Source organism: Uloborus diversus, chromosome 1 (assembly GCF_026930045.1).
Source record: "Uloborus diversus isolate 005 chromosome 1, Udiv.v.3.1, whole genome shotgun sequence".
In the NCBI taxonomy this organism is placed as follows: domain Eukaryota; kingdom Metazoa; phylum Arthropoda; class Arachnida; order Araneae; family Uloboridae; genus Uloborus; species Uloborus diversus.
In genome coordinates this window covers 86,418,852-86,442,551 of record NC_072731.1, presented here as the reverse complement: position 1 = coordinate 86,442,551, position 23,700 = coordinate 86,418,852, and the positions used below count along the sequence as shown (strand labels likewise).

At 33.4% G+C, this 23,700-nt stretch overlaps 1 protein-coding gene across 1 annotated transcript in view; it reads left to right on the top strand.

Annotated features, from left to right (window-relative positions):
- Nucleotides 1-23,700, top strand: part of LOC129229266 (uncharacterized) — a 163,244-nt gene that overhangs the window by 59,860 nt on the left and 79,684 nt on the right. The window contains exons 10-11 of the mRNA XM_054863575.1: nucleotides 2,322-2,437; nucleotides 13,706-13,738. Of these exons, the coding sequence (XP_054719550.1) occupies nucleotides 2,322-2,437; nucleotides 13,706-13,738 (149 nt within the window). The remainder of the gene's footprint in view (nucleotides 1-2,321; nucleotides 2,438-13,705; nucleotides 13,739-23,700) is intronic.

Genomic DNA, 23,700 nt, shown 5'->3' with positions numbered 1-23,700 from the left:
GAAGTTAGTTGTTTAAACGCAGTTTTAGAGCACCTTTGGTAATGTTAGTAGGAGAGGCTTGAGACCTGTCTTCGGCAATTTTCCGATATTGGAATCATAGAAACGCAATTTTAGATGACTGACTGACTCATAAGAAGCATTTGCACTCAAAGGAAGTATTTTCTGAATTTAATGCAACCATGAGATGCTGTGGACCAAACCAATGCATAGTAAAGGAGAAAAATGGAGTGACATTTACACTTCTACTTCGTTAAAATATTTTAAAAGTTAAACTGCGATTGACAGTATTAAAATCAATGTTTTCTTTCCTGATTTTAACAACAACAACAGAATTACAGCTTAGGATTATGCTGTGATTATAATTTTGCATATCAATGGAAACTTGGATAAGAATTCTGCTGAAGAAAAAACCCCATTAAACCGATATTTTTCGGCCCAGGTTTGAACCCAAACTCTTACCCCTATTAGCACACTGTTTTATCCAATCAAGACAGTGTACCTTTGCTCCCAACTGTGAAGTAATGTGCAACAAAAACAGGAAAAATAACCGCTTTTTTGACAAAAAAAAAAAAGCAATATTTAAATCGTGTATTTATTTTTCATCATTAGCAGGCATGATAAGCATTAAAATGAAGAGTAAATCACGAAATTATATAAAGGAATAAAAAGATCTCCTGTAGCGACAGAAAAGCAGTCTAGAAAAATCATAGATGTTCAATGATATTATCAGGGTATGTTCGGGAAATCTTCCCAGGAATATTATCAGAATCTGAGCTATTCATGCAAAGTTTTAGGGAGTCTTTGGGGATATTAGATGTAGGAAAGGTTTAGGGTTCTTCGAAAAATATTCAGAGTCCTAAAAATGAAATTTTAGACAATGTTTATGGATGGGGCAGGGCAGTTTCTCGAGAGTTTGGACAGGGGTGCACTCCTAGTCCAATATGTTTCTTGAAATTGTACTGAAGTCCTTACGTAATTCTAGACCATCACTGATGGTAATAGAAGACATGGGGTTCGGGACATTTTCATAGTCAAAGTTTCAAAATTGCGCTTCTAGGCTACATTTGATAGCGTAAGTTGAAGGAATAGAGTTCGGGATCTCTCTTCCTCTTTTTTTTTTGTCAATCTTTTTTATTTGATTAAATGATTGATAAAAAATTTCCGAGAAACTCTCTATCAGTTTTTTTTTTCCAAAACTGTTTGGCTGCTTTGGTTTTCCCATAATGTAATTTTCAATTTCCAGCTTTATATATTTTTATTTGTTTGAAATACAAGCATTTGCGACCCCCGTCAAAAAAAACGTTCAACATTTAGAACTGATATGGTTCTTTTTAGAGATGCCTTTCACTTTCTTTTGTTTTAAATGTCATGCTTCCTGAATATTGCTGTAAAATTCTTGTTTAATTTGCTTTTTGTATTTAAACACTTAGAACTACTGAAGTGACTAGTCATGACATTTTCAAAATCTCGTATACTCTGTTTCAACCTTTCTCTATTTAAAATGTATTTTGGCGGCAGATATATTTTTCTCCACTTAACTGTGATTTCTACAATATTGTTATTAAAAAAAAAAAATGCAATTATGTCAGCTGCCCCTATAAAGTTACGTTTTTACACAGATTCATTTTTTATTTGACTGAAGTTTGGTTAAAAAAAACATTCGTTTCATCGGCCCTCAGTTAGGTAAATCATAATGCAGAACCTTAAATGTTCCTAAATAATATTCAAAAATTGCATTTGCTTTCAAAATTTTGTCAAAAAAATCCTTTTTTGACACCTTTATTCTATTTGTTTACTTATAATTTCTATTCCATTTTCGTAAGATCGTGAAAGTTTCCTTTCTTGTTTTTTTGATCACGAATTTAGCAGCCTGATTTTTGAAAAATGGGGGGGGGGGGCAACATCTTTCTTGCCCTATGTTTTGTCAGTTGGTCGCTTTGATCTCTGCATATGTCATAATATAAAGACTCAACTTTTTAAATATTTTCTTAGTGGGTGTGGCTGTACAGCATGTACAAATCACTACTTTTTATGTACCAAAAATCTTTTTAGAAAGTTGATAGTTTATATTATGATACATAATGGTACTTGATATTTAAATGTGTAGCAATTTTAAGCATATGTTTGAAATTCCGGAAATAAAATGCAAATGTATTCATAAAAAAGTCACATTGGTGCAAATGGATTGATCATAGTGTATGTTTTTAATTGATGAAATAGTAACATGTTCATGATTTTATAGGCATGAAGTTAATTTATTTTTTAAAACATTTTGATTGACTGAAGCTTAAATAATCCCCTGTTCAAATTTTTCTCCACAGATTTAGATGATTATAAAGTGCACCAAGATTTTCAATTGAACTGCCCAACTAATGGAAACAAAAATATTCCCCTTGTCTTAAAAAAAGAATTGGAAGCTGAGAAGAGGAAGCGAAATGTATGCGAAAATGGATATTTTACAGCAGTAAAAATGCCTACTCTTGACCTTACTTTATTTATAACCCGACTCACATCAGTGCAAGTTCACTGTTATTTCTTTATCTACTATTTTTGTGCAAAATACTAGATAAGAGTAAAACTTTTAATTTTCAAATCGCAGAATTCCAATTTTTAAGGAACTGCTCGTTAATGTCAATGCACCTGTTTTTTTTTAATTGATATCGAAAACAAACAGAATACTGTTCTCCAATATAATAGTCACATAGCTGTTGTTTGTAAAGCTGCTTCCATTAATTGTTGTATCATACATTGGTCGTAAAAAAAAGAAAATAAATAAGTTTTTGCACTTTCGCCTAAAATGAAATAGTTCATCTAGATGTTGTCTAAATGTGCACATGCTTATTTTAAAAGAAAAACTGTATAGAAACCAGTTTTAAGTATAACTGCACAAGAGCATTTTCTAGGTAGAAATTTCTTTACAATTTCAATTCCTACTAGAATGCTCATCGGAAAGAGTTATCGATTGAAAAGTGTTTTGCGGTTGTTGCTCTAATACAAGCGGGCCATAACTTGCGTCATATTGGTCATTTACAGAAAGTTTCAGCTAGTGAATTGCAATGCACCATTAAGAGAAGTACTAATATTAAGAATAGTTTTTTTGACCGCTCATGTTCCGGGCGACCTCAGAAAATGTCAGAACCTGATGGGGTGTCCATGATTAAACGACCTTACTTTAAAATTGTCTAGCAATGAAACTGTTGTTCAGAAATTAACTAAATATTGTGTTCAATGATGACGTAATGAAGAGATGAGAACGTGTTTGAGCAAATAAAAAAATACTTCAAAATTTCACTTTTAATGCTATACATTACTTCCTGATCATCAAACCTTGATCCATATGACCTTTGACTTTAGAGGCATTTTAAACATCTCACACATAGTGATAATTCTAGAACTTTACCTGTCTTTAAATACAGCTTATTGCGACATACAGTCAATTCGCTGTAACTCGAAGTCTGATAACGGTAATATTACTACAGTAAAACCTCGCTACAACGCTATCCGATACAACGATAAATCCCTCTACAACGATAATATTTCGCGGTCCCGGTGAACTTGCATAGGAGTTAATGTTATCCTCTTTTCAATATTGCGATATTCTCTACAGCAATAAACCCCTGTAAAGCGATGTTTTTTAAAGTTTTCAACCCCTCTTTATTACGATAATTTGGTTTTCAAGTACAGTAAAATCCTGAAAATAACCCCTCCTATTTTCAAAAAAAAAAAAAAAGAGAAAAAACTTAAAACTTTATTTTTTCTTTAAAAATGGTTAGCTCTAAGTTTCGCGCTACATTTTAAACAATGCGTTTCCAAAATGGCGTCGCGCTGGAGATCCGAAAAGGTGTAACATCGACGAAAACGAAAGATTTGATTTTTTTCACTAGTGTATTTTTCCTTAAGATGGCAGGGAGAAAGCAAATTTCATTTCAAGATAAACTCAACGTCATCAGCGATATTGATGATGGAATGAAGCAGGTTGATGCAGCTAAGAAATATGGATTATATCAATCTACAGTTGCAACGTTCCTCAAGAAGAGGAAACATATTGAAGGTGTGAGATCAAATTCAGTTAATCCCAAGCGAAAACGACTAAAAGTCGCGACTAATGAAAACATTGATGCTGTCGTCCTGAAGTGGTTTCAAGAGATGAGGGCAACAAATATCCCAGTAAATGGACCCTTGTTATGTGCACAAGCACGGAAATATACAGCAATGCTAGGGAACGAAACTTTTAAAGCTAGCAATGGTTGGCTAATGCGTTTTCGGGATCGCCACGGAATCACTTTCCAGGAAATTCACGGAGAGAAAAAATCTGCTCCGATGAACGAGGCAAATGCCTGGAGACAAGAGAAGATGAAAGATATTCTTCAAAAGTATGCACCAGAAGACATTTACAACGCTGATGAAGCTGGGCTGTTTTTTCAACTCCTCCCTGATAGAACATTGGCGTTTAAGGGTGAAAAGTGTCACGGCGGGAAGAAATCAAAAACAAAGATTGACTGTTCTTCTGTGTGCCAATAGTACAGGAACACATAAAATTCAACCTCTTGTCATCGGCAAATCTTTGAAGCCAAGGTGCTTCAAGAATGTGAGAAGTCTTCTTGTGGAATATAAAGCCAATAAAAAGGCTTGGATGACGTCTAAATTTTTTTCTGAATGGTTGCTGAAGTTAGATAAGGAAATGAAGAAGAGGAAGAAAAAAATTGCATTGTTGATTGACAATTGCTCCGCTCACACCTCAATTCCAAAACTACAATGCGTTGAAATTGTTTTTTTTCCGGCCAACTGCACTTCCATATTGCAGCCACTCGACATGGGCATAATTAAATGTTTTAAAGGATACTATAGGAAACGTTTGGTAGAATCGATACTTCTGGGGATTGAAAATAAAGTGGAAGACCCTTTTAAAGCTGTAAATGTTAAGGACTCATGTGACTTTATTGCTAAAAGTTGGTGGGCAGTAACAGAGAAAACCTTTCTGAATTGTTGGAAAAAGGCCGGTTTAGGTGTCTTAGAAGATAAAATGTTATCTGATTGTGATGAAAATTCCTCAGACTGTGATATTTTATATGATCAGGAAATAGTTTTGAATCTCCAAACATCTGTGTCCCAACTCGAGGAAAAAACGGGCAAAAAATATGGAGTGAACGTGGAGGATTATTTGACAGCGGATGACGATCTTACTGTTTTCGCAGGAGTTACTGATGAAGAAATTCTCTCTGAAATTACTGGTGAGATGAAACATAGTGGTGATGAAGACGATGAGGAGGAAGAAGAAGATGATGATAATACGAGTTCATCACAATCCTTATTGTCGACCCAGGAAACACTTCAATCAGTCAAATCTCTGCGGACATTTTTTTCAAGCCTTCCATCCACAAACGAGGATCATTTTCGTGCTTTGGACTCAATGTATACCTTGTTGGTTGACTTAACAATCAAAAAAGCGGCCAAACAAACAAAAATATTGGATTTTTTTTCAATAAAAACGGATTTGAGGTTAATTTTCGAGCTTATTTTCGGAATTTCTTTCAATTGATAGTAATATTTATTCATAATTAACACCTTGCCAATAAATGTATTACAGATATACTATATATAAAAACATTTACACCTAGGTAATGCATATACTATAACATTTAAATAAAAAAAACCTATTGTATTATCAAAATATATATGCCCTCGATATAACAATATATCCCTCTACAACAATATATTTCTTTGGTCCCCAAAATATCGTTATAGCGAGGTTTTACTGTATAAACTAAAAGTTTTTATCAAGTCCCGATCCCTTTGTTTTTAATTCCATGCTAATTATGCTCAATGTCTCGAAGTTTTTTCAAAGATGACTTGAAATTTATTTTGAAAGAACAAAAAAAAAAAGAAAACAAAAGAAAGAAATATATAATTCTTTTTTTACTTGCAATTCCTGCACAATAGGCTTTTAAAGCAAAGAGAAAGCCTGTTAAGCCAATGTGCAATAAAGGAGTTACACGTGCGGAAATAGCTTGTTTTCTTTTGTTGTACTGTACTGTTTACAGTTGGATATGTTGCTGGACTACGAATCTGCTTTTAAGCTGTCAAATTGCCAAGTGAACTTATTGCACCTTTATTCCAAGTCTGACCTAAGTTAAGATGCATTCACCTTCATGCTTTAGTTCAATCATTTGTTGATAAGTTCCCTTGAGAGAGAGATAGATTGAATTTTCTTCAGATGTCTAAAAGCTAAAAATCTTGGACTTAGAAAGTAAATCTTATTTGTAACATTGAAAGGAATCCAACTATTAAAAAAAAAAGATAATACATTGAAATATGGCTCCAAATACTGTCAATGATATTTAAAGAGAAACTTCAAAAGCGGTACGAATCAATGAATCTGAAACGAATGAAGAGGTGCACCTTTCCTGAAGTAGAATCAGTTCTATTCAAGTGGTTCCAACAGTATTGAATTCAAGACCATGCTATTTCTATAAGTAGATGTTCGCTGCATGAGAAGCAATGAATTTTGCTATATTACTGAACATAGAGAATTTCCACGTCAGTGCTGAATGGCTGGAAAAGTTCACCAGACACAACTTTGTCTTCAGAACTCTACATGGAAAAATTGTGCAAGTTTTGCTTAAAAACATTTAAGTTCTGTGATTTTGTCTGTTATATGTACATATTAATAAAAATATTCAATGGTTTTTGATATTAAAATGTCAAAAACCGAAACTAGCGATAAGTCAAACTACCGATAAGTCGGAAGTTTTTCGTTGGTCTCTTTAGATTCGAGTTAGCTAGAATTGACTGTATTTATAGCACTTCCCAGAGCATACTTTACTATGGTGAACTATAGAGCAAGCTACTTCACGATTTCTGAAGATAGATGAAAATGATACCTGTCATGTTGAACATGTTGTGATGAAAGATTTGTTTAAAACTATCATAAGTGCATAGCAAAGGTGTAACTCCCAAAAAGCGCCCTCTACTGGTGAAATTTTTAACCACTTAAATGCCCCTTCATAATGTTTTGCTCAAAATTTCATTACCTTCTGAGCGATAGTTTCGCCGCTAGACATTTTTAAAGTAGGATTTTTAATTATGGGCACACTGTACTTGAGAGATATCTAAGAGAAATAAGCTGAAATAAGCTCATAACAGTTGTAAAAAGAAAAACTTTAGTTCCGTCTAGAACTAAACGAGCCTACTTGCCCGTATACCCATACTACTTTTTAGTACCTGATCAATATTCTCAAAAATAACTAAAATCGAAAATTGTTTCAAACGTATTTTTTTTAATATTTTAAGCTGATTTCTAGGAATAAAATATTCCTTACTCATCTAAAAAATTAGATGCGTAAAAAAAAAATTAAATTAAAAAGAAAGTAAAATCTGTGACCTACTTCCCCCAATTAATTCTAATTTGAATTCCGAAACTTTGAATTCAAATTATGTTTTTCGCAATCACGAGTTGCGACAAGACGCTACTGATTTGAGTTATTGTTTCTAGAAACGGCTCCCCCCCCCAAGCATGTCCCTCCTCCTGGGTGGTTACGTGTGTATAGTTGTGTGTGTAGGCTTACGTGTGTGCACGTAGGCGTGTGTATGTGTGTAAAGGCTCGCGTCGCGTAGGCGAGGGTGTATAAGCATGCGTGTGTAGGACATGGACGCCACCGCCCAGCAAAAGTGGATTCCGGGGGACAGTGCTCAGGACCAGCCGCGCCGCCGCCGGTGGTGCTGCAAGCCTGGTCCAAGCTGAAAAAGGAACCGTAATGTCAAGGACAGTCAAATGAAAGCAATAAGCAATCGTGATTGCTCAATAAACAAACTAATAAAATAGCAGCACCTTTTAAACAAAGCAGCTAATACACTTTTTTCCATTAAAAAAAATTCTTTAACAGTTTTCAAAACAAAAAAATAATAGAATTAATAAGCTCATTAAAATACATCATATCAAAAAAAAATACTTTCTTTTTCCCCTGTTGCCAAAAATAATTTTTTAAATGAATTAATACACTTACCAAAATAAATAAAAACAATAAAATGTCAACTTAAAGGGGAAAAAATCGTCTGCTCAAATCTTTATGTAGAAACATGAACGACTTCGAGTTTATCCGCCGAAAGCTGAATACCTAAATTAAAACTTCAGCATGAAAATAAAAACAAGTCATACTAACAATAATTATTTCACAGTTAAAACCGTAGCTGCGGAGTTAGAGTCGGAGTCAATCTCATTTTGGGTAAAGGAGTCGGAGTGGAATACCAAGAATCAGAGTCAGTCATTTGTCCTCTGTGCATAAATTTTTGACAAAGCTACAAAGTCAAAGTCGGGGAGTCGGAGTCCGACTAATTGTCGGCCACAGGAGTCGGAGTCAGGTGCCTCTAAATTCTCGGAGTTGGAGTCTGGAGTTTGGCATCAATAGCTATTTCCAACAAAGTTTGTTTGAAATGAATCCGCCTTCAAGTACGGAATCTACATTGACTTTCAGTTTCCCCGTAGGTGCTAATGTTAAGGGATTTGAACCGTTCAAAATTGAACGGAAAATTGTTCAAATCAAAGAAATATTTCATATACAAGTTTTTCATCAAAAGCTCTTTCCAACAAAGTTTGAAGCAAATTTGCCTCACAGTTCGGAATTGTCTTGAATTTCCCGTAGGCGTTTTTTTGAACTGTTCAAAATCGAATAAAAAATAGTTCAAATCAAAAAATGAAATGTAGGAATGAGGTGTCCTCGCCGAGATCTTTTGAACAAAAAAAAAGTTGTTCGAATCGGACTATTCACTTAAAAGTTATTGGGGGGGGAAGGGGACATACCGACAGACATTTTTCCCTATCTCAATACCCTACTTTCCCATTTTTTATTTTTCGATATTTATTTAGTTTTTTTTTTGACTTTTTTTGTTTTTTGTAATATTTTCAAGATGCATTAAGCCTTCTTTCATGTTTTTTTTTTTGCATTTCTCCGACTTTTACTGGGAAAGTAGGCTAAAAAGCTGTCTTAAATCCCGCTGGCTTGATAGGAAATAACATACCAATCTCTGCAGTCAAATGATGCCTCCAAGCCACTGGCTTAAAACCTGACCAAACCTCAAGAAAATCACTTCACAGCGGATAGTGAAAGGAAAAGGTTTAACTGGATTAGACAGGGTTCGTACAAGTCATGGAAATCCTGGAAAGTCATGGAAAAAAATAAACCAATTTCAGACCTGGAAAAGTCATGGAAAATTTATATTTTCATTACAAGTCATGGAAATTTATTTTGAAGTCATGGAAAAATATCCTGGGCGAAGAGAAAGTAACAATAGCTGAAAGAGCATTAGAAATCTTGGATGACTTAACAGTATTGCATATAAACCCTATTAAAAACTGGAAAATTGAAGAATCCCCATAACAAATCTGAATTTTGAAATTCCATTGCATCCACTTCTGTAGAAGTCGACCTTCTTTTTTTGCAATATGATTTTACGGCTTGGATATCACTAGTTTTGAATTTTTTTATTTTTAACACTTCTCATATTTTTAATATTCTGTAGTAGCAAATTTGCACATTCTTGATTTTGCCATGCCCACTCAAAAAACATAATTGCTTCCGAGTAGGTTTCAATCACTCATTAAAACCATATTTTTATTTATCTGACATTATCTTGGTTAAAGATCTTTAATGAGGCGATAGAAATAGTGAAATTCTAATATTCTAAAACAGTAGTGCCCAACATACAGCCTGCCAAATTGATCCATGTGTAACCCACTGTTAGATTCAGTTCCGGGAATCTAACACTATATTCTGGAATTTCTAAACCTATTACTTTATATGCATTTGAAAAAGTGTAAATTAGTAAACAAGTACATTTGAGTCAGAAGATTTATTTGCTACTGAATGATTTTTTATAAATATCTCTGTTAGAAACATGAATTTACTAAAGAATGGCTTAGAACCAAAATACTGAACCGTTACAATGATGATAAGAAGCACTATTGACACAAAAAGGCAACTTTTAAAGCAAATTCATTGATACTTTAATAAAGAAAAATATTAGACATTAATCATCATTATATTGCACTTAAGGTATTTTTACTTCACTTAAATTTACATAAAAAAGACAAAAAAGAAGAAATTGATTTTTTGCAGTGTGCACTAATGTTTTTTCAACCACAAAGAGGGTTTTCGCTGAGGCAGTTGCATTCACGTAGAAGTTTTGCTTACTCCCATTTTCATAAATTATCAAGTTTGATATTAAATAGTACTATTCTCTTTGTGTAACAAGGTCATGAAATTTTTTATGAAGTCATGACAAAGTCTTGGAAAAGTCATGAAATTTTTTCATCAGAATAGAGTATGAACCCTGATTAGAAAACAACAGGATCGGATATGTGATAATTCGAAATGTATTTTCCACTGACAAATCAAATTTCAAAATACTTGGGTTTAAGGATCATTAGTTTATTTGTCCAGTTGTGGATCAGCACCTGTTATTTGTTCATATCCAATCAACTATCAAGAGTGGAGAGAGTCCTATCATAGCTTAAGAAAGTTTTGGTGGTAGTGTAGTTGGTGATATTGTAAAAATGGATAGGGTCATGGACGCCAAAGGATATCGCACCATCCTTCTGCGACATTTTGTTCCCTCTGGCACATGCTTTTTTGGTTGTGGATCTGTTTTACAACAAGACCCAAACCGTATTTCCAATTTGTGTAAAAAATAAGTTCAATCCAAACAATGTGAATAAGTGCTCCAAAACATAGGTAGGTTGGCCCAAAATCCAAGATGCAGCCTTATTGAACTACTCTGGAAGGTGCATTAGAAACATAAATACAAATACAAAAGTGACGACCAGCAACAGGCTCTGGGCCCAGCTAGGCTGGTCCTAGTCAATTTACAATCCCCATTGAAGATCAATGGCCCTCTTAAAACTATCTCCTCCCTTGCTCATTACCACTTCTTCCTGTAAGCTGTTCCAAGGTTCCACTACTCTGCTAAAATAATAATTTTTCGTAATATCCATGTTAGCCTGAGATTTAAATAGCTTAAAACAATGACCCCTTGTCCTGTTTTCAGTGCTAAATTTCAGCCTTGTAACATCTTTCATTTTAATAAATTTAAACAAGTGAATCATGTCCCCTCGGTCTCTTCTTTGCTCAATACTACATTTTTAGCCTTCTAAGCTTGGAATCATAGTCTAAATGAGAAAGTCCATTTATTAGCCTTGTAGCCTGCCTTTGAACCCTTTCCAATACATTAATATCTTTCTTAAGATAAGGAGACCAAAACTGAACAGCATACTCCAAATGATATCTTACCAAACTTGTATATAAGGGCCGAAGTCTTTCTTTAGATTTGTTTGAAATAGATCTATTGATAAACCCAAGCATCTAATTGGCTTTGTTACTATCTATGCTGCACTGTGTTGACTAAACTTTAAATCCTGACTTATTAAGACGCCCAGATAAGTAACTTTTTCTGCCTGACTAATGACTGAACCTTGCAAATAATAACTTGTACACTTATTTCCATGCCCTAAATGTAGCACTTGACTTTTCCCAACATTAACAGCCATATCCCAGTTAGTTATCAGTCCACTCCGTAATATGATCTAGATCCTCTTGCAGCTGATTTGCTTGTTCTTCATTTTCTACATTCCCCATGACTTTGACATCATCAGCAAAACAATTCATGTTCCCAGAAATATTTTTATGAATATCGTTCATAAAAACAATGAACAAAACAGGCTCTAACACTGATCCTTGAGGAACTGCGCTTAAAACCTCACTCCAATTAGAATAATTTCCCCTTTACAACTACCCTTTTGTTTCCTTCCGATCAGCCAGTTTTTTGCTCAAATGAAAGTTTTCCCTCCTATTCCTATATCAGCTAATTTGCTAAGTAGAGCAACATACGGTACCTTATCGAAAGCTTTTAGAAAATCAATGTAAACATCTACAGGCTTCTTATTGTCCAAAGCCACGGTAACTTTGTCATAGAAATGTAATAAATTACTTGCACAAGGTTTACCTTTCCTGAAACCAAATTCAAAACTAGTCAATAGATTAATAGTCTCTAAAAAATTTATGATCTTAATTTTTATCAATGTTTTAAAAAAATTTCAAACCACCGAAGTTAGTCTCACAAGTCTATAATTTCCCGCACACCCTTTAGACCTTTTCTTGAAGAGCGGATCCCTGGAAAATACAAAGTCCTCAAGCTGTACTATAGCTTGTGTCTTGTTGGTGTCAACTGTTGAGATACAGTTATCGTTAAAAACACTCGAAAAAAGTAATTAAGAACATTAGCAATATCACTATTGTCCTGAATTGAAATTCTGTGTTCATCAATCAGTAGCCCAATATGACTATTTTGAACTTTCCCCGAATTAGCGTATGCAAAAAACCTCTTGGGATTCCTGTTTATGTTATCTGCCAGTCTTTGCTCCAACTGTCTTTTCTGAATCCGTAACAAATACTTAAATTTATGCCTTGCCTTACAATATTAGAGCCTATCTGCACTGTGACCAGTTAAATATTAGATGACAAAATCATATGTGAGAGGAAATTCAATTTAATTAGAATAACATTGAATCCAAAATTTAAACTAACCAATATAGTGCCCCATGTTTGTGGAGGTAAAACTCTTCTAAAAAGACTACTTTGATGAAGGGAACATTTAAGACAAAATTATGATGTTAAAGAATGTTGTGAAATATGTTTTTTTAAATAAAAGATTATATTTGTGACAGAGTATATTTACTTGTGTACTGCTTGGAAAAAGTGAAAAAGAAAGGGTGTATTGAAATTTCTGAGCGATAGTGTATACTTTAATTTATTAACAGACATATCCTGATTAGGCATTATTATAGCCATAATCTAATATTTCTTATAATGAATTGTAGAAAGAATTGTTAATGGTTATTAAGGTCAACTAACTTCACAGAACTCATTCATTTTTCAGGAAACAGCTCAGATTTTTTTTTCTTGCTTGACTTGCAAAATAATAGAGTAACCTTATTTCAGTACAATACAATACAAAAGTGACAACCAGCAACAGGCTCTGGGCCCAGCTAGACTGGTCCTAGTCAATTTACAATCCCCAGTGAAGATCAATGGCCCTCTTAAAACTGTCTACTCCTTTGCTCATTACCACCTCTTCCGGTACGCTGTTCCAAGGTTCCACTACCCTGCTAAAATAATAATTTTTCCTAATATCCATGTTAGCCTGAGATTTAAATAGCTTAAAACAATGACCCCTTGTCCTGTTTTCAGTGCTAAACTTTAGCCCCGTAACATCTTTCGTTTTAATAAATTTAAACAGCTGAATCATGTCCCCTCGGTCTCTTCTTTGCTCAAGACTGTACATTTTTAGCCTTCTAAGCCTGGAATCATAATCTAAGTGGGAAAGTCCACTTATTAGCCTTGTAGCCCGCCTTTGAACCCTTTCCAATATAGCCCCCCCAATATTCAAGAAGGGAAGCAGTAGTTTTCTTGGATCTATTCTTACCATGCACTTGTCCTATATTAGATCATCATGCATGTTGCACTTTTCAGTTTCAGAATTACGGAGATTTTCATCCCTGAGCCCTGATTAATGTTTCTTGAAATACTTGTATTTGTCTTGTGTTCTCTGTAACATAAAAATGCTTAACAATTCATTCATGAATGCATAGAAATTATAGCATGAACTTAATTAATTTAATAAATATTTTTGTTTGATTATTTGTTGTTATTTTCAGCTCCGAAGGAAAGGTATTGAAGAGGATTCTGAAGTAAGTAAAATATTTTTGTGTTTCTTTGGATTCAATTTTTACCCATTGAGTGACTAGCTAACAAAACAAATCAACATATTGTCGCCTCAGAGCAACAGTAAGATATCTTAGTGTTATTTCTGGGATTTGATATCTTACTGTTGCTCTGAGTCGATGATATGAACAGCAGTCAGAAAAAGTACTGTCACTGAGCAAACAACCTGATAATGGCTTTTGTTTTTCACACTCTCTAAAAGTCAGCTCCAGTTAAAAAAGGTTTATGGACTTGAAATGGGCTATGTCGTTCTGTTTAATGATCATCAGAGTATCATTAAGTTTTTAGCCTGTACATTGAATTGGTTCATTTGCACAACTTGTTCATTTAAAACAGTTGCAGGTGATTTCTTTGCGAGAGTTGCTACGCAGAACAAAAATGTTTCACTGGATCAGTAATATTCTTTTAAGAAAAAACAAGTAAAATTTCCTAACAGATAAAAAAGCTGATCAAAACTTAATTGAAGATTTTATATAGGTTTAGATGTCTAAAGCAATTATAGCTCATTTGCTAAGGTTGGTGACCAACATGGTATGTTTTCCATTCTAAAAGTCACTGGTTTGATTCCAACATGGTACAAAATTGGATAATTAAATTTTTTTTATTAAAAAAATTAATTTGAGGTGACATCAGAAAATTTCTCTAAAAACAGAAAAAAAATCACCGAATACTGTCTCACGAGACATTTTCAGTGCTGAAGGGAAAAAAAAATAATTGAATTTAAAATCACATGAAGTAGTGAATTAGTTTCCGATAGAAATTTCTTATCCTCAAATATAGTATGGTCACAAGCGAAAAGAAAACAAAAAAATATTTTGAACGTGTATAAAATGAAAGGTATATCAAAAGACATTAAAAAAAATTAATTGAGAAATTTAAAGTAAAGAGACATAACTATAAATTAAAAATCACAGCTCAAAAGAATGACCATTCATCTTTTAGGAAATTGTACAGTTTAAAGAACCATTTAGGCCCGTTCGTTCATGAACATCATATCTCTAATGAACTTGAAGTAAATGGAACCAAATTGAGAGCAGGCACTTAAAAGTTATTGGGGCCACTTTTATGTATTGTTTATTGATGAACAAACTGAAGCTAAAAAATTTGAAGAAGTCCACTTGATTAAGAAATTTGCGTATTAATGAATATGAGTTGTAACCAGGCCTGGATTTACGTACAAGTTAAGCAAGCTATAGCTTTGGGCGCCGGCTTTGTTAGGGGCCCCCAACTCCTGGAAATTAGCATGATTTGTTCCAAAAAAAAAGTACTTGAAAAAATAAATTTCATTTTCTAGTGCATGAAAACTTTGAAAATTTGGAATAGTGTGGTTACAAACCACAAATGGGAGGGAGTAGGGAGAGTGATGCCAATATATGTCAAATTCAGCTCCTTTCTACATCCTGCACTAAAAGTGTAAAGGCCATGGTTGTCACATTTCTGAAACATATTATAAATTTTTGTTACTCACATGTTTCATATCTTGCTATTTATACAACTCCAAATGCAGCATGTTTGGAAATTCTTTTGATGTTGCTTGCTTTTAGCTTACTTCATCTGCATGTTGTTGATCTGTTTAACACAGAAACAAACAAACAAAAACAAAAAAAAAAAAAAACCTCTATTCCTTTTTGTTTTTTGGCTCACTTGCGACTGAAGCAAAGTTGTTGTCATGAGAACTCTATAGCTTCTTTTAATTTTAAATTTAAAATAACTGTTTCTTACAAAGTTAGAACAGGACTGTAAAAATTTGCAGTCAATTACTAAAATATCAGAGACTGGGAAGTATAAATGAAGTGCATTAAATAATTTTAATTTTTCTAGAGTCATTGAAAATAATTAGATAAGTCTTTGAAAATCCTAAGCAAAGTGGGTTTCAATTTCATTTCTTATCAAATGTATAAATTATGAGTTGTTCAAATGAATAGTATGTTACAATCTTGTTACCTATTTTCTAGAACTGAACCTCATTTCTTTTAAAGCATTTTTTACTATTGTTCATTTTTTATTTAACCCATTCCTTGCCCCGACCGATACAGGATCGGCCGCGCAATTTGTGTTAAAACTGCCCCGGCCGATTCAGGCTCATCGCAAGAAAATGGTTCCTAACTGCCTTCGACGATCCTGTGTCGTCACGGCGTTTCTAGTAGTTTTTGCTTCGGCTGAATATGTGTCGGCGATCCTTCCAGGGGCAGAACCCTGTTATTGCGCTTCTCCTTTGGGTTCTGGTGCTTTTAGGGGAGCGGTAATCGAGCTCTTTTCCTTAGACAAAAGGGATGTAACTTATAGTATTTCACGAAACTTGTTGTAATTTATTTTATTTTATTGAGATATTAACCTTTCAAGTACTCTTGAATAGGACACTTATAAAGCTTCAAATAATCAGGCATTATATTTTTATCTTTTCGGGGAAGCTTTGTTTCTTACCATTCTGGCATTTGAACTCCTGATGAACAAGTGTGAAAATATTTCCTTACGCATTTGTCAATATTTCTATGTTTGAATAAAGCAAATAAACAGAAATATTTTTTCTTGTTATCAAAAATCCACCTTCTTACACAAGCATCCTTCACTAAATTGTTCATAATCCTCAAATTTTATAATTTATTTTACACAATATTATTTTTTTTAATTATCATACATATCTTAATTTTGTACAAGTATGTTTTTTTTTTAAATTATAATGTGTTTACTATGCTTTTTATTTATTTGTATACTATTATTATTTTAATTATGTATTTATTTTTAAATCATGATATTTTCAAACGTAAATTATAACTTTTTATGTTCGCGGCACCCTTTGATGGATTTTTAGTGATACGGTTTTGAATATTTTTAATTTCACAAACAAAAATTACGACGACCGCATTGACTACACGTAAAAGTTGACCATGCAAAACATAAAATAGATACGACAGTACAAATGAAATGATAATATCTTGAGTTCTTTTCGCTTTACTAATACGAAACAAACCTTTCTTTTTCAGATTTTATTTATTGTTTTAAACAGGGTCGGGTTTTTTGCCGGCAAAAAGGTATTTTTGCTGGGACAGTGGAAAAAACTATGGCAAAAATGGAAAAAACCGGCAAAAATGGAAAAAACGGCAAAAACCTAATTGCAAATAAAGTAGCATTATATTGTTAATCAAGAAATAGTAACAATATAATATAAATAATGCACTTTAATATTTTAGTTATGTCTCTCCATGTTACTTCTAATTTATAAGGTGAAAAATAAATAAAAAAGAAATGTTTGGATTGCAAAACTTAAGATTTTAAATGTTTGCTAAAACAATTTTTTCAGAATGAGCTAATTCCTTCAATGCTAAAACAAAGAATGTTTACTTAAGCTTAGTAAATTAATAAAAAGATTGAATTCTAATTATATATATATATATATATATGTACATATATTTAATTAATTACTTTTTTTATCCCACTAAGATTTTTAAGCTATTTATTTAATAACAGAATATTTACTTGAATATAGTAAAATATTAACTTTTCCTCACTAAAGAAATAATGCATTTACATGCAGTACAGTACGTAAAGATTTCTGCACACTAGTCACAACTCTTCAAATGTGTACTGCAAGTTCACATGCAAGTAGAGAGATATTTCTCAAATTTTTCTTTTGTACGATCAAAAATACGAAACCGTTTGTCAGTTGCTTCTCTCACGAAACTAGTTTATTGCTATGCCATGCTTAAACAACAAATAGGTTTTGATGAAGATGGTATAGACTATGATGATTTAAGTGATATTTCAATGTACAGAAATGTGTATTTTGCTTTTTAATTACTTTTATTTCTTTTATTTTATAGTTGTATCTTAAGTATACTTTATATAGATATTTAGTATTCTGTAAAAAATGCTATAATAAACAAGCTAATTACATTTTCATTGTAAGTTAATTATTTGTCTTAGATGTTACAAACTGAAATTTTATGTTAATGTTTAAAAATTTAGAAGTAAAACTGCTCCATAACTTTAAAAGTAAGTTAAACCTTAAAGTTTTTTAAAACTATAACAATAATTAAATTAAAATTTTATCAAAATCTTTTCGTGCTTTTAGTTTTATATAAAAGGGGAAAAAAACTGTTCGTAAGTCGTTAACACAAAATCTATTTTTGCCACTTTGGCAAAAACCTATTTTTGCCGGGCGGTAAAAACCGTGGTTTTTTCCATGGTTTTTTCCGCCCCTGGCAAAAACTTGACAACCCTGGTTTTAAAATAGCTCCAATGTTTTAATTGCACCTTCTTTTATGTGATTTTAAAAATAGAAATAAAATATTTGGTTTCTTTTCAATAATCAAATTGCTTAAATTAGTAAATAATCCTATGAAACAAACTAAAATTTATCCAAGTATGTTTAAAAAAAAAAAAGAAAAAACAATCAGACTCTATTTAAAGCAATATTTTCTTTTTTTTTTCTTCTTCTGAAGACATGTTCCCAAACACAAGCAGTAAAGCTTGCTTTGAAATTCCTTTCCGATTCAAAATGTTTTGTTGTAAGAAAATAATGTGGAAGGGTTGACCATAAGACGCCAAGGGGGACACCTCCTTAGGGAATTGACCTCTCCCAGGCTGTCTGTTATTCAGCTGGGGGCTTTCAGTTGCATGCACAAAAGTATCCTTTAGGGAAATAGGGGATTAGCCGCAAGTTTTGATCTTTTGTAATCATTTATCTTTAAAATACTTCCCACGCTTGAGCAACTGATATCTCGGCACTCAGAAGGGATTTTAAAGTCATGAGAAATAACGATAAAAGATCCGACCAGAAAAGGTATGTCTCTGTGTTTATTGGTCGTTTTGAAGGGTCAATGTATCAAAAGGCACCGAAGAATACTTTTTACCCTCTTAGAAAAGCATTCCCACAGTAAAAGCGTTTTTGTCTAGTCAATTGCCTTGCTCACAGGTTGGATCGATCAGTCAATTGTTTGAAGAATGTTTTGTTGAGCCCTTTTGAAAGATAGATCATCTTACATTTAACAGTTTTGATTTCTTAAGCGTATAAAAGGGAAAAAAAATGATATACTGAGATAAAAGCAAAAGGAAAAATAAATCAATAAAAAAAATTTGTGTTATAAAAATAATTGCTTTTCGTCCTACACTCTATTGTTTATTATTTTCCCATTATTTACTGTGTACATTTAATGAATATTTTAGCATATATTAGCAACCTCTTATTGTATTGCAGTACTTAATCTAGTACCTAAAAATTAATAAAGCGAAGCGATTTTCGAATGCAAGCTCAACAGCAAAAACAACATTAAAATCCCGATAGCAAAATGGGGAGAAAAGTGCTATTACAACGCAGCAAAAAGGAACTCCTTTCGTTCTCTGCGGCATGCGCGTTAAGGGGTTTCGGGCTGATTATGGAATGGGTTAATTCATTGTTGTATTCTTCGGTGGGTTGGAGGGATGATTAAAAACTAATTGTACCGAAAGCCAATGTTGAGCAAGTAACAATGCATTGTCTTTTCTCTTCCCGCTCTTTTTCTCTCTGTCAACTGCTGTCATTGATTTGTCAAATCAAAAACAATTTTTACTGTGTATTAGCTTAATTTTCGAAAGAATATATAACTTTAAAAAAGTTTTGTTTGCCCATTTCTGTCCTGATATTCTTGTAGTTCTAACTACATCTTATAAAGCTTCAAATATGCAGAATTTTATGTATATTTTTCAAAATTTCCTTGGGAGGAGAAACCCCTGGACTCCCTACAATTGGGGATATTCTATACTCCACTGAAGGGAAGTCCTATCTTGATATCATTCTCCCTCTTAAGGTCAATCCAAACAGGACATCAGGGAAAACACATTAAAACATGATAAACAAAGTTAAAGTATTGCCAAATGTGTCCGAGGAAAGAGACAAACACTGTACAGGGAAAAAATATAAAAATGCCTCTTACATCACCGAGAGAAATGTTGCTCAAACTACAAAGGGGACCCTATACCTGAAATAGCTTAGGGCCCCGTTAAGTCTAAATTCGGCCCTGGTTGAAGCCATATATGGATTTTATGCTTGAATTTTAAAGATTTCTTAATTTTGTGATATGTAGCTGTTCATCATTTTCTTAACTGTTCCATGTACTAGAATATTGTTTGTTGGATAGACTAAGCATTAGTCCAGCATAGGTTATTGTTTTCAATCTAGTGAGACTAATATTTGGCTGCGTTTTCAAATTGGAAAAACTGCTATTTATTTAGAAAGTGTGCGAAAAGAAAGAAGCAAGTATGGAACCCCCCTAGCATTAGTAGGGCAAACTATTGCATTTATTCACAAGACAAAATCAATCTTAACAGGATTCAATCTATAAACATTACGTATTGAATAGTTTATTAATGCTTACCTTTTTTGCTCAGTATGTACAAAATGAGTTGCATTAAAATAAAAAGATCTGTAATAAACTGCTGCAAAGTAAAATGATGTTAAAAAAATTTCTTTTTCCTCCTTGCTAACATATGACATGAACCACTTGAATTAGGTATATTGTTGTTCCTTTGTTTTGCAGTAAAATTTGTGTAGTGTATGTTTCCCGTATCACTTGAACAAAACTACTTCTGCATTTCCCCTTGATTGAAAATGCTTGCCCTCTTCCACTACACCATGTGCAAAATTAATTTATGAATCTTTCCTGAGTAAATGTCTGCCCCATTCCTTAAAATATTTATTGTGTATGTATAGTTTTAAAATTAAGTGTTCAGTTCTGGCATACAATTTTTTAGTACCTGAATCTTAAAGGCCTTTAACTTGTCATTTAGTGACACTGAAGTTCGATATATGGTTTTTTTTAATGCCTGTCTTATGCCATTGGAACAGTGGTGTTCCTGTCAATTTTTCTGAGGGTATACTCCCAGTCAGGGGCGACAAATAGAGGGGTCGAGAGGGTGCGGTTGTAACTCCCAAATTTTTCACTGAGAATAATGAAAAATACAAATACAAATGTGACGACCAGCAACAGGCTCTGGGCTCATCTAGGCTGGTCCTAGTCAATTAATTAGTCCCCAATGAAGATCAATGGCCCCCTTAAAGCTATCCACTCCCTTGCTCATTACCGCCTCTTCCGGTAAGCTATTCCAAGTGCCCACGACCCTGCTAAAGTAGTAGTTTTTCCTGATTTCCAAGTTAGCCTGCGATTTAAATAGCTTAAAACAATGACCCCTTGTCCTGCTTTCCCCGCAAAAATTTAATCCATTTACATCTTTCATTTTGATAAATTTAAATAACTGAATCATGTCCCCTCTGACTCTCCTTTGCTCCAGGCTATACATGTTAAACCTATTAAGTCTAATATCATAATCTAAATCTGAGAGTCCCCTTACTAATTTAGTTACCCTTCTTTGAACCCTTTCCAATACAAAAATATCTTTCTTCAGATAAGGCGACCAAAACTGAACAGCATACTCCAAATGAGGTCTTACTAAACTCCTATATAAAGGCAGAAGAACTTTCTTAGATTTGTTTGAAATAGATCTATTGATAAACCCAAGCATTTTGTTGGCTTTGTTACTAGCAATACTGCACTGTTGACTAAACTTGAAATCCTGATTTATAAAGATACCCAGATCCATAACATTTTCTGCCTGATTTATGACTGAACCCTGTAAACGATATCTCATACGCTTATTTCCATGACCTAAGTGTAGCACTTGACATTTCCCTACATTAACTGCCATACCCCATTTATCTGCCCACTTAGTAATATGATCTAAATCCTCTTGCAGCTGTTTTACTTGTTCTTCATTTTCGACAATCCCCATAACTTTTGCATTGTCAGCAAAACAATTCATGCTTCCAGAAATATTTTCATTGATGTCATTCATAAATATAATAAACAAAAGAGGCCCTAAAACTGATCCCTGAGGAACCCCACTTAAAACATCACTCCAATTAGAATGATTTCCTCTCACAACTACTCTTTGCTTCTTACCAGTAAGCCAATTTCTCACCCAAAGTAAAGTTTTTCCTCCTATTCCTATGTCAGCTAACTTGGTGAGAAGAGCAACATGCGGTACCTTGTCAAAAGCTTTTTGAAAATCAATATAAACAACATCCACACATTTTTTGTTATCTAAAGCTGAGGTAACCTTGTCGTAGAAATGCAATAAATTAGTAGTACAGGATTTACCTTTCCTGAAACCATACTGCAAACTAGTCAACAGACTATTAGTCTCTAAGAACCTCATGATCTTAATTTTGATCAAGGTTTCGAAAATCTTACAAATCACCGAAGTCAAACTTACAGGTCTATAATTCCCAACAATACCTTTAGACCCCTTCTTGAAGAGTGGCGTTATGTTAGCCAGCTTCCAGTCCTCTGGCACCATCCCCGAGTTATAAGAAGCATTGAAAATATTCAAAATAACATCCACTAATTCCTCTGCACATTCAACTAAAATTTTTGGATAAATATTATCTGATCCCGAAGCTTTAGTTGCTTTAATCTTTTTCAAATGAAATAAAACCTCCTTCCTGGAAAATACAAAATCCTCAAGCTGTATAATAGCTTGTATCTTGTTAGTGTCAACTGTTGAGATACAGTTATCGTTAAACACACTGGAAAAAAAGTTATTTAGAACATTTGCAATATCCCTATCGTTTTGGATTAAATTTCCATACTCATCAACCAAAGGCCCAATTTGACTGTTTCGAGCTTTCCCAGAATTAGCGTAAGCAAAAAACCTCTTAGGGTTCCCATCAATATCATCTGCCAGCCTTTGCTCCAATTCCCTTTTCTGAATGCGTACCAAATACTTAAAATTTCGCCTTGCCTTACCATACTGGAGCCTCTCCGCACTCTGACCAGTTTCTTTAAACTGACGAAAAGTGGCTTGCTTATAATTAAGAGCTTCTTTAGTCTCCCTGGAGAACCACATGGGCCAAATTTTGGTACTAACACCTTTTCTCCTAAATGGAACATAGTCCCCAACCGTTTTAGCAAATTTATCCTTAAATTCCGTCCACTGCTGATTTACGTCGCTATTTTCCAATCCTGATTCCAATTTATAAAAATGATTAATATTTAACAATAAAAATGCAAAATATATTGTTTTTTACAATAACTAAAAGTACCAAAATTAAACAATATATTTTCTACAGAACAGGAAAAATATTTGCGCTTAATATTTTGAAACTAGCTGTGTGGCCCAGCTTTGCACAGTCCACCTCGAAAATAAAAGTTATGTCAAGTGACGCAAGTGCAACACTCAAACTTGAACCAAAAAAAAGTCAGTGAAATTTTGCGGCAGATTGTGGAAAAACCTAAAAAAGTAAACATTTTAAATCCCCTGATTACAGGAAAAGCCTCAAAACAGAAACAAGAATTTCACCTGTTCATATTCGAGAAAAAAAAATGGCATCAGATCTTTTAGCTCAATGACTTTCTTCACGCTATTCATTTTAATAAAAGCATTGTTGCGGAAAGTTGAGATGAAGCACTGAATAATAATTTGAATGGAGGAAAGCCTTAAAAAAATAGGGATTTGATTTTGAAATCTAAGAGTCATAATTAATAGTTTTAATTGATATCTCCGCTAATTATTATCGGAGGATTATGTTAAATAGCCAAACATGAAGTTGGGAAGATTACGAATCCATCGATACCTGGTTCGATGGTCTGTTCACTGTCGTTAGGGAGAAGAAGCTTGGACATACATAGATACGCTCAGTTTTTAATTATATAAGAGATACTTGAAGAATATTGTGACAATTAATATTTTAAAGCCGCATGGAAAATTTCAAAGCACAGATAAATGTGCAATGAGCTCATACATACATACATACATCATACACTCATACGTAATGTTAGGTCTTTTATTCTGCTTTGAGCAAATTACACATCTCCGTCTAAGTTCCTTGCCTTCTTTTTCAGCGTATGATTTTTGAAAGTAACTATTGTATGAAGAACTCCAACAAAAAAAATTA